This window comes from Triticum aestivum, chromosome 3B (assembly GCF_018294505.1).
Source record: "Triticum aestivum cultivar Chinese Spring chromosome 3B, IWGSC CS RefSeq v2.1, whole genome shotgun sequence".
NCBI classification, from domain to species: domain Eukaryota; kingdom Viridiplantae; phylum Streptophyta; class Magnoliopsida; order Poales; family Poaceae; genus Triticum; species Triticum aestivum.
Genome location: NC_057801.1, coordinates 129,267,663 through 129,279,825, shown reverse-complemented (window position 1 = coordinate 129,279,825; position 12,163 = coordinate 129,267,663). Strand labels below are relative to the sequence as shown.

General features: G+C 49.4%; 2 protein-coding genes, 1 non-coding gene and 1 pseudogene across 4 annotated transcripts; 2 read left to right on the top strand and 2 right to left on the bottom strand.

Annotated features, from left to right (window-relative positions):
* The first annotated feature begins 1,730 nt into the window (after window positions 1-1,730).
* LOC123068971 (probable choline kinase 2) lies at window positions 1,731-4,045 on the top strand. Its single transcript, XM_044491680.1, has 7 exons — window positions 1,731-2,257; window positions 2,361-2,482; window positions 2,578-2,773; window positions 3,127-3,244; window positions 3,343-3,390; window positions 3,533-3,633; window positions 3,734-4,045. Exons 1-7 carry the CDS (start codon window positions 1,889-1,891, stop codon window positions 3,845-3,847), a joined length of 1,068 nt encoding a protein of 355 aa, XP_044347615.1. The 5' UTR covers window positions 1,731-1,888; the 3' UTR covers window positions 3,848-4,045.
* Window positions 4,046-4,538: 493 nt separating this feature from the next.
* Window positions 4,539-4,609, bottom strand: TRNAG-GCC (transfer RNA glycine (anticodon GCC)). Its single transcript has one exon. It is a non-coding gene; the product is annotated as a tRNA-Gly (tRNA).
* Window positions 4,610-5,001: 392 nt separating this feature from the next.
* LOC123067388 (type IV inositol polyphosphate 5-phosphatase 3-like) lies at window positions 5,002-7,345 on the top strand (annotated as a pseudogene).
* A 1,575-nt stretch (window positions 7,346-8,920) lies between these two features.
* LOC123068970 (uncharacterized) lies at window positions 8,921-11,821 on the bottom strand. Of its 2 annotated transcripts, XM_044491679.1 has the most exons (4): window positions 11,315-11,821; window positions 9,714-10,580; window positions 9,321-9,626; window positions 8,921-9,227 (listed from the first exon to the last, which is right to left on the bottom strand). In XM_044491679.1, the coding sequence occupies exons 1-4, from the start codon at window positions 11,683-11,685 to the stop codon at window positions 9,173-9,175; spliced, it is 1,599 nt and encodes a 532-aa protein (XP_044347614.1). In that variant the 5' UTR covers window positions 11,686-11,821; the 3' UTR covers window positions 8,921-9,172. The 2 variants fall into 2 exon arrangements, with proteins under 2 accessions (XP_044347614.1, XP_044347613.1); XM_044491678.1 differs by having other exon boundaries at window positions 9,321-10,580.
* Between the last annotated feature and the right edge of the window lie 342 nt (window positions 11,822-12,163).

The window sequence follows — 12,163 nt, the reverse complement described above, 5'->3', positions numbered from 1 at the left end:
ACACGCGGCTACTATCAGGATGTCGGCACGCCGGGAGGTTTTGCTGGTCTTGTTTTACCATTGTCGAAATGTCTTGTAAACCGGGATTCCGAGACTGATCGGGTCTTCCTGGGAGAAGGTCTATTCCTTCGTTGATCGCGAGAGCTTGTCATGGGCTAAGTTGGGACACCCCTGCAGGGTATAAACTTTCGAGAGCCGTGCCCGCGGTTATGTGGCAGATGGGAATTTGTTAATGTCCGGTTGTAGATAACTTGACACTTGATCCAAATTAAAATGCATCAACCGAGTGTGTAGCCGTGATGGTCTCTTCTCGGTGGAGTCCGGGAAGTGAACACAGTTTCTGGGTTATGTTTGACGTAAGTAGGTGTTCAGGATCACCTCTTGATCATTGCTAGTTGACGACCGTTCCGCTTGTTCTCTTCTCGCTCTTATTTGCGTTGGTTAGCCATCATATCATGCTTAGTCGCTGCTGCAACCTCACCACTTTACCCATTCCTTTCCCATTAAGCTTTGCTAGTCTTGATACCCATGGTAATGGGATTGCTGAGTCCTCGTGGCTCACAGATTACTACAACATCAGTTGCAGGTACAGGTTATGCGATGATCTTGACGCGAGAGTGATGTTGCTTGTCTTGGAGTTTGTTCTTCTGCTTCTTCGATCAGGGGATAGGTTCCAGGTCGGCAGCCTGGGCTAGCAGGGTGGATATTGTTTGAGTTTCTGTTTATGTATCATCCGTAGTCGGATGTTGATCTCTTGTATGATGTTGTTGTATTCGTGTGGCATTGTATGCCTCTTGTATGTATCCCCATCTATTATGTAATGTTGATGTAATGATATCCACCTTGCAAAAACGTTTCAATATGCGGGTCTATCCTTGGTGGGACCTTCGAGTTCCTTTTGGATAGGGTCGCATATTGGGCGTGACAGCGTTAGAGCGCTTGCCCACACGACTGCAGCGCATGGTTCCCGACTGCGCCGTATGGGCGAACCAGTTCCCGCCCACAGAGTCACCATTTAGTCAGCCCGCGTGTGGTGAACTGCTCTTCGCCCACGGACACTCGCACGTTGCTAGATGCAATTGCAATTGCGCGTACCTGACAACGAGGTAAACACACATGAAACTATGGTTAACCACACATGGCAATTAGGTAAATACATATGGTAACTATTATTTAACCACATGTGACAAGTAGTTAATCACACACGGCAACTATGGTTTGATTACATGCGGCAAGTACCATAAATTAGACATGGCAACTATAGTTAACCAAAACAGAGAGTTGCCATGCTTTTATAACAACATTTGTCATCCCAGATAACTAAAGTTGCCATCCCCAGGGTAACTAAAACATCAACCCGTGGGTAACTAACGTAGTTGCATCAGGACGCATGGACATATTTGTTTCGTGCCACACGTATGAGCAGTTTTAATGTTCGCCCATACATGACCAGTACGGGCTGCCTCCTGTTTACGCCACATACGATGTGTGGACGGATAGCTAATATGCCACACATGTTGTATGGTGAATATCAGGACCCAATAAAAACCAACATGGATGCACTTTATTTAGAAAAACCTCAAAGTGAAACTCGCATCTCTCTTCCTCCCACGTGTCCACCAGACGCGCAACGTAGCAGCCGACGTGGCTCCTCGTGCAATTATTAACTTCTCCCTGGAAGCTTCTCCTGCCAGCTGCCACTGCTTTTCCCCAGCACAACAATCCCGATTCCGATCCGATCCGATCCCGCGGCCATTCCGACGCCCCAAACCCCACCCCAATCCCCTCCCCATCAAACAGCTCTCGCGAACTCAACGGGAAACGACTCATCACGCCCCCTCCGACCCCCGCAGATCGCCTGCCCCGCCGCCGCGCGCCGCCGACGCCAATGGCCGCCGCCGCCGACTCCGGGCCCGAGCTGCGGCGGAGCTCCAGCATCGACCGCATCCCGGCGGAGGCGCGCCGCATCCTGCACCGCCTCGCCGGCGAGCTCTGGGGCGCCGACGTCGACCCCGCCGCGCTCGTCGTGTACCAGCTCCAGGGCGCCCTCACCAACGAGGTCTTCCGCATCACCTGGCCCGGCGGCGAGGGCGACCCGCGCAAGGTGCTCGTGCGCATCTACGGCCAGGGCGTCGAGGTCTTCTTCGACCGCGCCGACGAGGTCCGCACCTTCGAGTGCATGTCCCGCCACGGCCAGGGCCCCCGCCTCCTCGGCCGCTTCCCCCAGGGCCGCGTCGAGGAGTTCATCAACGCCAGGGTACGTATCACCCATGTGGCAATCACGCAATGCCTTGCTGTTCCTTACTCCTACTGTAATGCCATTTATCCTTCTGATGTCGCTGGTGGTGGTGTCTGCTCAGACGCTCTCGGCGCCGGATCTGCGCGACCCGGAGATTTCCGGCCTGATTGCCAGGAAGCTGCGGGAGTTTCACGAGCTCGACATGCCTGGACCCAAGGACATCTCGCTCTGGCAGAGGCTGAGGTAGGCTTGGTGAATCGCGATTCCTTCTTATGCTATGGGTGGCAGATGTGCGTGATTGCGACCAGAAGCTAACTGCAGGGCATTGTATGAATCAGGCGGTGGCTTGAGGAAGCTCGCAGCAGGTGCTCGACTGAGGAGGCTAGGGAATTGCGGTTGGAGACGCTCGGCGATGAGATTGCGGAGCTGGAGAATGTATTGTCCGGGGTCGATCAGAGAGTAGTGTTTTGCCATAATGATTTGCAGTATGGGAACATTATGATATATGAAGAGACCAGACAAGTGACCTTAATTGTAAGTAGTTGTTACTGACCTGACCTTGTTTATATGGATACCAACATATATTTGTGAATGCTTATTTAAAGGTAGACTAGCACCTGGTTGCATATTTAGAACAGCACAGAAGAAAAAATCTCAATTATGGTTATAGTCAATACTGCTTACCGATAAATATTTGTCAATCCTTATTTAAGCATAAACTAGCACCTGGTTGCACATTTAGAAGAGCACGAAATAAAATTCTCAGTTATTGATAGTCGACTCGTAATTTTTCTTTGTGCTTAGTGATTCTAGGAACATTGACAGTTTGGTTTGCCTGTTTATTTTCTGTACCTGATTGCACTTTTGTTAATCTCTCTATCCTTCAGGACTATGAATACGCCAGTTTTAACCCTGTTGCGTTTGACATTGCGAATCACTTCTGCGAGATGGCTGCTGATTATCATAGTGATACACCGCACGTGATGGACTTTACAAAATATCCTGGTTAGTTTCTCAATAACCAAATGTACCAGATGGCTATGTGTCTCACACTTTTTTAATCACATGTTGACTACTTGTTTGATTCCCCTGCATAATTTCAGACGTGGATGAACAGAGGAGATTTCTTGAGGCTTACCTTAGTTCTTCAGGTAATTGAAGAGTTCTTTGGGAACACCATACTCTGCTGTGCTGGAAATGTGATGAATACTTCAGAATGCACGATTGCATGCTAAAACTAATTTAATGCATCACTCAAGTATGCTGTTCCTAAATGCTTCCTTTGTTCGTCAGGAGAAAACCCATCCGATGTAGAAGTCGAAACATTGCTTGGCTTGATTGCAAAGTACAGTCTCACAAGCCATCTCTTCTGGGGTCTCTGGGGAATAGTCTCGGTAAGCTCCACAACAAGAGGCAATTGAAATGTATCTACTCTGTTAATGATCAATCTATGAAAGCTGACTGTTATTTTCGGTTCTTCCTCTATCTCCGCAGGCGCATGTGAACAAGAACATCGACTTCGAGTACAAGGAGTACGCGAGGCATCGGTTGGACCAGTACTGGGACACGAAGCCTAGAATACTGCAAGCCTGCAACCCAACCAGCTGATCATGTGCATGGCTCGTTCTTTTTCTTCTATAGCATCCATCGCCTCTCGAGTAGCTCTGTGGAGTCCTGTGACTGTGAGTCTTGTTCATCAGCCAATTTGGCTGCAAATCGTTTAGGGTAGTAGTTGACCGTGTCGTGTAATTAGACCTGCGCAGAATAGTCGATTCTACGGTTTACACAAGCTTTCTTTCCATTTCACACCTGTTACATAGTTCATGTCTCCAAGAATCTCTTGGAGTTGCATTGCTCATCTGCTGTGAACCCTGAAACCATGAGGACCAGATTGTCCAAAGGATGGTCACCGGCAGGTTGGTTGTTTTGCAGTGGACGGTGGCTTAGATGCTGCTGCATCTGCCCTTCTCACCGGATGACTGTGTGTTTGCCGTGCTGCATGCTGCCACCGGTGGTGTGTGAAGCTGCTGCAGGCAGAAAGCGTTGATGCCTTGCTTCACCGCTGACCTGTTCTTTTTTCTCTCTGCCTGACGTGTCGCACTTGCCGGCCGTGATCGCTGCAAGATACTGCTCAGTCGGCGCTTCACCGTTGGCTTTGCCGCGCCGGCGATCTAGTAGAACGCAGTACATGGAAAGAAGGAGCTTAGACAGTAGTACTTCTTTTCCTCCCATGTAACCTCCGCTAGAAATGCTCCAGTGCGTAAAAATCAATGATTCACGAGCTAAAGAGAGAAAAAAATGCACCAGCCGGGAATCGAACCCGGGTCTGTACCGTGGCAGGGTACTATTCTACCACTAGACCACTGGTGCTGACAATGTTGATAATTTGTTGAGCGAGATCATGTCGACTTTGGAACCTCACAAAATTCACAGGTGGTTTACAAAAATGCGACGGTGTTTTTTTTCTTCTGAGTAAATTGTACTCTAGTACTTCCCCAGTTGAGTTGCCGTACAAATGAGAGGTATGTGTGGTTGTTTCTCATGGTCATTTGGGGGCAACAGCGGCAGCCTGCGCAAACAAGACTCACGAGAGGGTGCGATGTGGTGCAACCACATGACACGACCGCCGTGTTGATCGTGTCACAGTACAATTGCATGCGTACGACAAGCTAGTTCCGTTTGACCGTGGTTGATTTTGCGCATTTTCACGCTGATCGGCGTTGCTTCTGCCCGTCCAACACCTGTTACCACTGCCAAATTCGCATTCTGAACTAATCGGAAGCAAAGTTCAGAGTAATTCCTCATGGAGCACCCTGTTTTTCTTGAACGATCCGCAGAAGAGAGCCTGGACGCGGCGCCGTACAAGCTGCGGCGGCGGAACTCGGAGACGATGCGCGCACAGTACATCAACACCAAGGAGCTCAGGTACAATCCAAGTGCTCAGCACGATCGCGGCGCATTTTCCATTTTCTCGCGGTTCTTGGCGTGGTTGCTGCTGCAGGATCTGCATTGGCACGTACAACGCCGCCGGCATAGAGCCACCGGAAGGCCTCGACATCGCCGAGTGGCTCGGCACCACCGGCGGCGGGCAGGCCGACATGTACGTGCTCAGCTTCCAGGACGACCGGCCGGCGTTGGCGTGGGAGGCGCTCATCCGCGACATGCTCACGCGGACGCAACCGTCCTGCTCGAGGCCTAACTACTGGTACCGCAGCCACCCGGCCACTACGACCCGCGACGACTCCGACGAGTTGTTCCCCGGCGTCACCGACACCGAACCCGACGACGACGCGCCGGCTTCAGCTTCCCGGTGCACCCCGAGGAGTACGTCGTTGCCACCCCCAGGATGCTCGGGGCCATGGAGGACGAGCAGCCAAGGGCGCAGCAGAGGGCGCTCCTTAAGACGATGAGCAAGACGGACAGGATCGGGCTCGCCTGGCCGGAGCAGCCGCTGGACCTGATGGTCACCGCGTCCTTGTCATCGGCGTTGTTCAAGTCGCCGAGATCGTTCGGCGCGCACAGGTCATTCATGAAGTCCAGGGTCGCCGCCGACGACTGCCCTGCCATGGTCCCAGACCTGGACCCCGACCTCGACGGCGAGGCGCGCGTGGTCATGGCAAGAAGAAGGGCCGCGGCAGGTCGCCGTTCGTGAGGACCGTGAGCAAGCAGATGGTGGGCATCTTCCTGACCATCTGGGCGCGGCGTGGTCTGCGGAGGCGCGTCCAGAACATCAAGGTGTCCGCCGTGGGCGTGGGCGCCATGGGCTACATCGGCGACAAGGGGTCGGTGTCGGCGACGGCGAGCATGTTCTGCTTCGTGTGCACCCACCTGTCCGCCGGCGAGCGGCCCGGCAACCTCCTCAAGCGGAACGCCGACGTGCAGGAGATCCACCGGCGGACGCGCTTCGGCGGCCTCGAGCTGTCCCGAGACATCTACGAACACGAGTCAGTGATCAACTGATCATGCACGCACTGACGCACACATCCTACTACGAAATTGCATCCACCCGGTGATCTGACAGACATGTTCTTCCGCAGGAGGATTTCCTGGCTGGGCGATCTGAACTACCGGATCGACGTGCCGTAAGACAGAACCCACAGCCTGATCGCCGCCATGGACTGGCCTCAGCTAGCCGAGAAAGATCAGGTACCCAGTTTCGTTCATCAGCATCTCCGCCATGGACTCTGAACTGGGCTGCTGATGCTCTGTTTGCTGTCATAATGGCGTGTGTGATCAGCTGAAGCGGGAGATGAGGAAGGGGCGGGCGTTCGACGGGTGGGGCGAGGGAGTGCTGTGCTGGAGTTCGCGCCGACGTACAAGTACGAGATCGGGACGGGGAAGTACACCAGCGACGACCAGAAGGGCGGGAGGAGGACGCCGGCGTGGTGCTGTCGTTCGGGAAGAAGGACGTCGGAGCTGACGCTGTCGGACGACCACAAGCCGGTGACGGCAACGTACGCGGCAGAGGTGGAGGTGGAGCTGCTCTGCGGGAGGAAGATGCAGAGGGCGCTCACGCTCATGGACGGCCGAGATGGAACGTGGTCGTGCAGGACCTCCATTTTTCAGAAGTTCAGAAGCTGAAACATACGATGCTGAAGTTCAGAGGCTGAAGCCGCCTGCCAAAATGCACTAGTTTTTGTGTTGCCTTTGGTTTCTCAACACAAATCACACATGCAAAGTCAGAGCCATACCAAAATTTACAGAATCAATCAGTTAAAATTTCAGCGAGATTCTTCAGAAATTCCACGGTTATCACAAAACTGACAACACGCATATCACGTTTGAACATCATAATAAGGTTCCACGACGATACAAACTTAAAAAGATACCGACGCGTCAAGACAAAACACAAAACGAGATACACAGGAACTGTTAGCTTATTCTTTAATCTTGTAGTACGTACGTGCGTATTTAATAAGCTTTGTAACTGGTTGCTCTTGCTGATCGACTGGGCATCCAGGTAGTGTAGTTTCCAGTGTACAAGGCATGTGCATTGTGTAGCCTTTGACCTGGTGAGTAGCAGCATGGTGCAAAGTGTGTAGCCCATGACTGAACAGTGCTTGGAGGTGTGCGTGAGCAGAGTGTGGTCAGCAACTCTGGTCATGAAGAAGCTGCTCGTCTAATGTGTTTCAGGCTCTCTCATCTTTGTTCAGTAGTCACCTTCTGTTTCTTCTACCATCCTCTGCTTCCTCTGCTCTGGACTGTTGAGTCCACCGGAAAAAAAGTGAGACATGTCAGTGGCTGGCATCACCTTTGCATAGGTGTTCTCTTTACCTGAGCATTTGCTACAAGTCGCTTCTTCTCGGGAAGAAACCTCTATCCTTGTGCCTGACGGCGGCACCCGGGACTTTGATCAAAACACAGTAGCCTTGCTCCCTACATGCTCCAGATCTTTGCTTCCAACCACATATACAGCCAATTTGAAGATACACTATAATCTACAAGTACAGGTAAAGACTGGAACTGCCAAATCCTTGTACAAAATAGGCAGAGTGTAGCTCTGGCTAAAATATTGGCAACATGATAACCCACATGAATATACTATCTATGACACAAAACAAGTGTTGGAAATTTTCAACTACAATGTTCGACCTACCAAGGGAGTGGATGCCAGAATTAGCAAACAAGTTTCAGGACAAATATATGGCAATCCACACCTATTTGTATAGTCAGCTATTGGTGTATACATCTGACAGTCAAACCATGGACATACCATACCCCCATATGCTACCTGTTTCGTTCAAAGCTGACGGAAAAAATTAACCAAATGGTGGTCATAAGCTATGGACCACAGTAACAATCAACCGCAGTCTCAAACCAACCCAGCTTTGCTGGTTTCCTTAAAAAAAAAACAATCAACCGCAGTCATACAAACTACACAAAAATAGTACTATCCAATCAGTAGAAATCTTCAGCTAGACTGTGCTTCAGAAAATCGATGTTTTAGCCACACACATACTATATCACAAAAACTGATGACACACATAAGATGTTTAAATGCCATAAGGTTCCACGACAATAAAAACTAAAGCCAACACAGGAAGACAAACCACAAAATAAGATAGACATGGACAACTCATGAACGGACGGAGCCCAGTGTCAGCATCAACGTACAAAGGGATCAGTTAGATCCAAATCACGAACATGCCAGATGTCTGAAATACCTCCAAGACATCTACCAGCCATAAAGTGAAACTGAGCGCCTCTTGAAGCAGCCTCTGCTGTTTCGCAATGAACTCCTCATCAATGGTTTTAACCTGAAATGTCATCGACTCTAGTGCTCTCACGTTCAGTACAAAGAATGTGGCTAAGTTAACTTCAGACAAAAGGCCCTTATAAGATTCCAATAATAGTCTTGAGATGAATATCAAGACATCTGATATTGAGATTCCAATGTTTAAGACGCCAGCAATTCTTTGCCACTTTTCTTAATGACTGGAAAAGAGCATGGACAGATTAACAATTAACAACTTCAAAAGTTAGAACAATAAGTATATCAAAAGCTAAGCTGAACAGTATGAATTTTCAATGAAGAAAGGTAACGCCATTCTGCATGTACAACTTCTCCAAGCAGGGAAAGAAGGAACTGAAGCATAAAAAAACAGAAAAATGAGAATATAGGGGTAATCAACAAAAGATGCGCCAGCCGGGCAGGGACTAGACACTGGTGCTACTGAGACATCAAAGACATAGGCATCATTCAGGATAACCAAATGTTCATACACAATCTCAGAAGTTCTCTGCATAAAACTGAGGCTACACAAGCCACAAGTTTAACAAAATGGAAGGGCTGCCTAAGTTATTTGTCATCATCCACCAGAACCCTGTCTGCATGAAATGGCTACCTAAGTTTGCATGTCATGATGCACCAGAAAAAAATCTAGATCTATGCATAAGCTATCGAAGCTGGCTCTCATCATCATCGTCCAGAGCTCATTCAACCTGGGCGTCCCTCGCTGCACAGTACAGCTCCCACATGGGACCAAAGCTGTTGCAAATCAGAGAAAGAATGGTTAAAGGTTCGCAATACTGATGATATATACAAAACACATCTATACATAATTCCAAAATTTTCACTTACAATTTAGGTAATTTCATGGTCGGGCCATTGAACAGCTCAGTGAAGATTTCTCCTAGAACAGGATTCTTCTTTGCAGAATACAACTCTGCTTGATACAAGCCTCTCAACGGCCTCTGACCTTTCATGTGGGTATGGATATGGACGTTCAGGTGACGTTTGTAGGAAAGCTTACTTTTCCTGCTTTTGTTGAATTTGTTTCCAGCCCCCGTGCCTTTGACGGTGCTTGAGCTCCCCTGAGACTGCTGGGCCTGGGTGTTGTCAGGGGTCAGCTGGGCCTTGGTGTTGTCGGGGGTCAGCTGGGCCTCCATGTTGTCAGGGGTCACCCCTTTGACGGTGCTTGAGCTCCCCTGAGACTGCTGGGCCTGGGTGTTGTCAGGGGTGAGCTGGGCCTTGGTGTTGTCGGGGGTCAGCTGGGCCTCCGTGTTGTCGGGGGTCAGCTGGGCCTGCATGTGGTCACGAGCTGTGTTGCCGGAGGTCAGCTGGACCCCTGTGTTCCCATAGATGTTCTGGAAAGCAGTTCTGTAGTCATGCAAGTACACCTTTTTCAGCAATGGGTCTGTAGATTTGCAATACCCCAATCTCCAATCATCACCGTCAACTGGGTTTGACTCAAACAGCAAGCGATAAGTTTGAAACTCGTCAGGCTCCATCCAGACGCCCTCAGTAGCGTCATGTAACTTCTGTGTTATGGCCTCATTTGCCCCACGTGGCATGAATGCCGCGTGGTAAGGAAGATACGTCAATATCGAGCTTGTATCCAATGAAACAGCAGTCAGAGAATTGATATCCTTTTCAAGGCACTCGAAATGTGCAGGAAAGTTACCATTGAATTGGTACTTATCTGCCATTGACTTGTGAATCTGCTTAATATCTAGAACCTTGTTGTCTGAAGTGCATGGTATGGTATTGCTCTTGGCTCGGATATGGCACTTGATATCAGTGGAGGTGAACTGTATGATATAGATATCTTCCGCTGTAAAGTCACCAGCCCACGATTTACCAGCTGCATGCTGCTCAAAGACATGCTTCTCGGCGCTGATGTATACTTGCCTTCCATGGAAGATGGTTAGCAGTAGATCATGCGTCCGACCAAGCGCTGATATGTCCCTTTTCACCAAGTCTACAGAATCATACTCAGAAAAAGACCTCATCGTCATAGGGAGATTTACAAAATCCAATGTCACAGCTCCTATATTTTCTTCATCAAAAAGACTTTGGGTCTTAAGAAAATTAGTTGTTGTTTTCAAAAACCATCCATAGCTGTTGAAAGAAACAAAAAACAGGTTCAGATGTAATGTGCAAAATGTGAGTTCAATATACACATGATCAAGTTATATATCAACACATGGCTGGTAAAGAACTATAACAGTCAATATGCTCGCAATTATCACTACCACAGATTAGAAAATGCTCGCAATTATGACTAAACCAGCAGATTAGAAAAGGGCAAAAAATGCTTTGCCCATTGACAGAACCAGCCTCGTCAACAATCTTCAAGGCCAAATCAAGGTATCCCATTTGGAGAACATGCTTAAAGTCTATTTTGAACTGATAGTCTTTGCTGGGGAGGATCTCCATGGCTCGGTACTCATAATAGCTCTTGTCCCCTCTCATCATATAGCTGCATGAAAAGTGAAATTAATGCATGGAAGATATAAGCAAGGTTGTGTACACTGGAAACCAGCTCTTTCAACATCTCTCAATGGCTAAAGATGAGACATTTCTTTTTGAATCGCATGCTAATTGTATTGCTTAAATGCAGCCATGATTACTTTTTTTAATTAGAAAAACAGGGCCTCTCCACCTTTTTATTAGATGAAACCAAACCGTCCACAAAACCATAGCCGGGCAAGGTTAACGACGGACTAAATTCCAGACTGGGGCAAACATACGGCCAAGTTAAAGCTAAGAAACAACATCAACACTAAGCAGCTCGCAAAGACAGGCTTGCTCATCAGCTATGAATACTTTACTGAAATTAAAGTACAGCTTACCTCTTCAGCAGGTTGTAGTACTCTCTCTTCAAGATATTGGTTTCAAGGCCAAGCTCTGACAGGGCTTGACTGGCCATGGCTCGACGGGCAATGACTTGACGGGCCAGCTGAAGACCCAGATTTGAGAGCTCTGAGGAGGAACCACTCGAGAGAGGTTGTGCAGGATCTTGAACTTTGTTCCATGCTGAGGAAACAGCAGGATTACCATGCTTCCTAGTCAAGAAGTCATTCAAGGGGATTGGCTTTGCTTTCTTCTTCGTTGTTGTGGAAGAGGATCCACTTGAATCCGTGCTCGATCCAGAATGTCCCCGGTCCCCGAGGTCTCGCCGCTGCCCGCTTCCGGACCCAGAGATCCCTCCAGAAGCAGACATTGAAAGAGAGTATGGGTCGGCGGCGGGGAGATGGTTGCGTAGGGGATGGTGGCGTCGAAGGATGGCGGCGGCGGGGAGCGGAGGGTAGTGAGTGGCGCTCGGAAATATTGTGGCGGCTTTGCTTGTGTGTGGGAAAGCTAGGGTTTTGTATCAGCTCTTCTCGGCTACCTGGTACCGTTCGATCCACGAACGGACGGCTCCCACGGCAGCCCTCCCACCATAAAAAGGGCCCGCCGCGGCCCAGTTCCGGCCCCACGGCCGGCTCAAATGGGCGGGCGCGGTGGCTTCCTGGCGCACACGATGGGCTAAAATAGGGGCGCGACTATTCCTCGCGTTGAGCGAGAGAGGAGCGACCCCTCGCTGAAGGCAAACGCCACTTGGGCCGGCCCGCGCGCGGGATACACCAGCCTGTTTCTTGTTTTACTTTTTTTTTCATATATTTGTTTTCGTTTTTATTTGTTTTATAATTTAAAATATA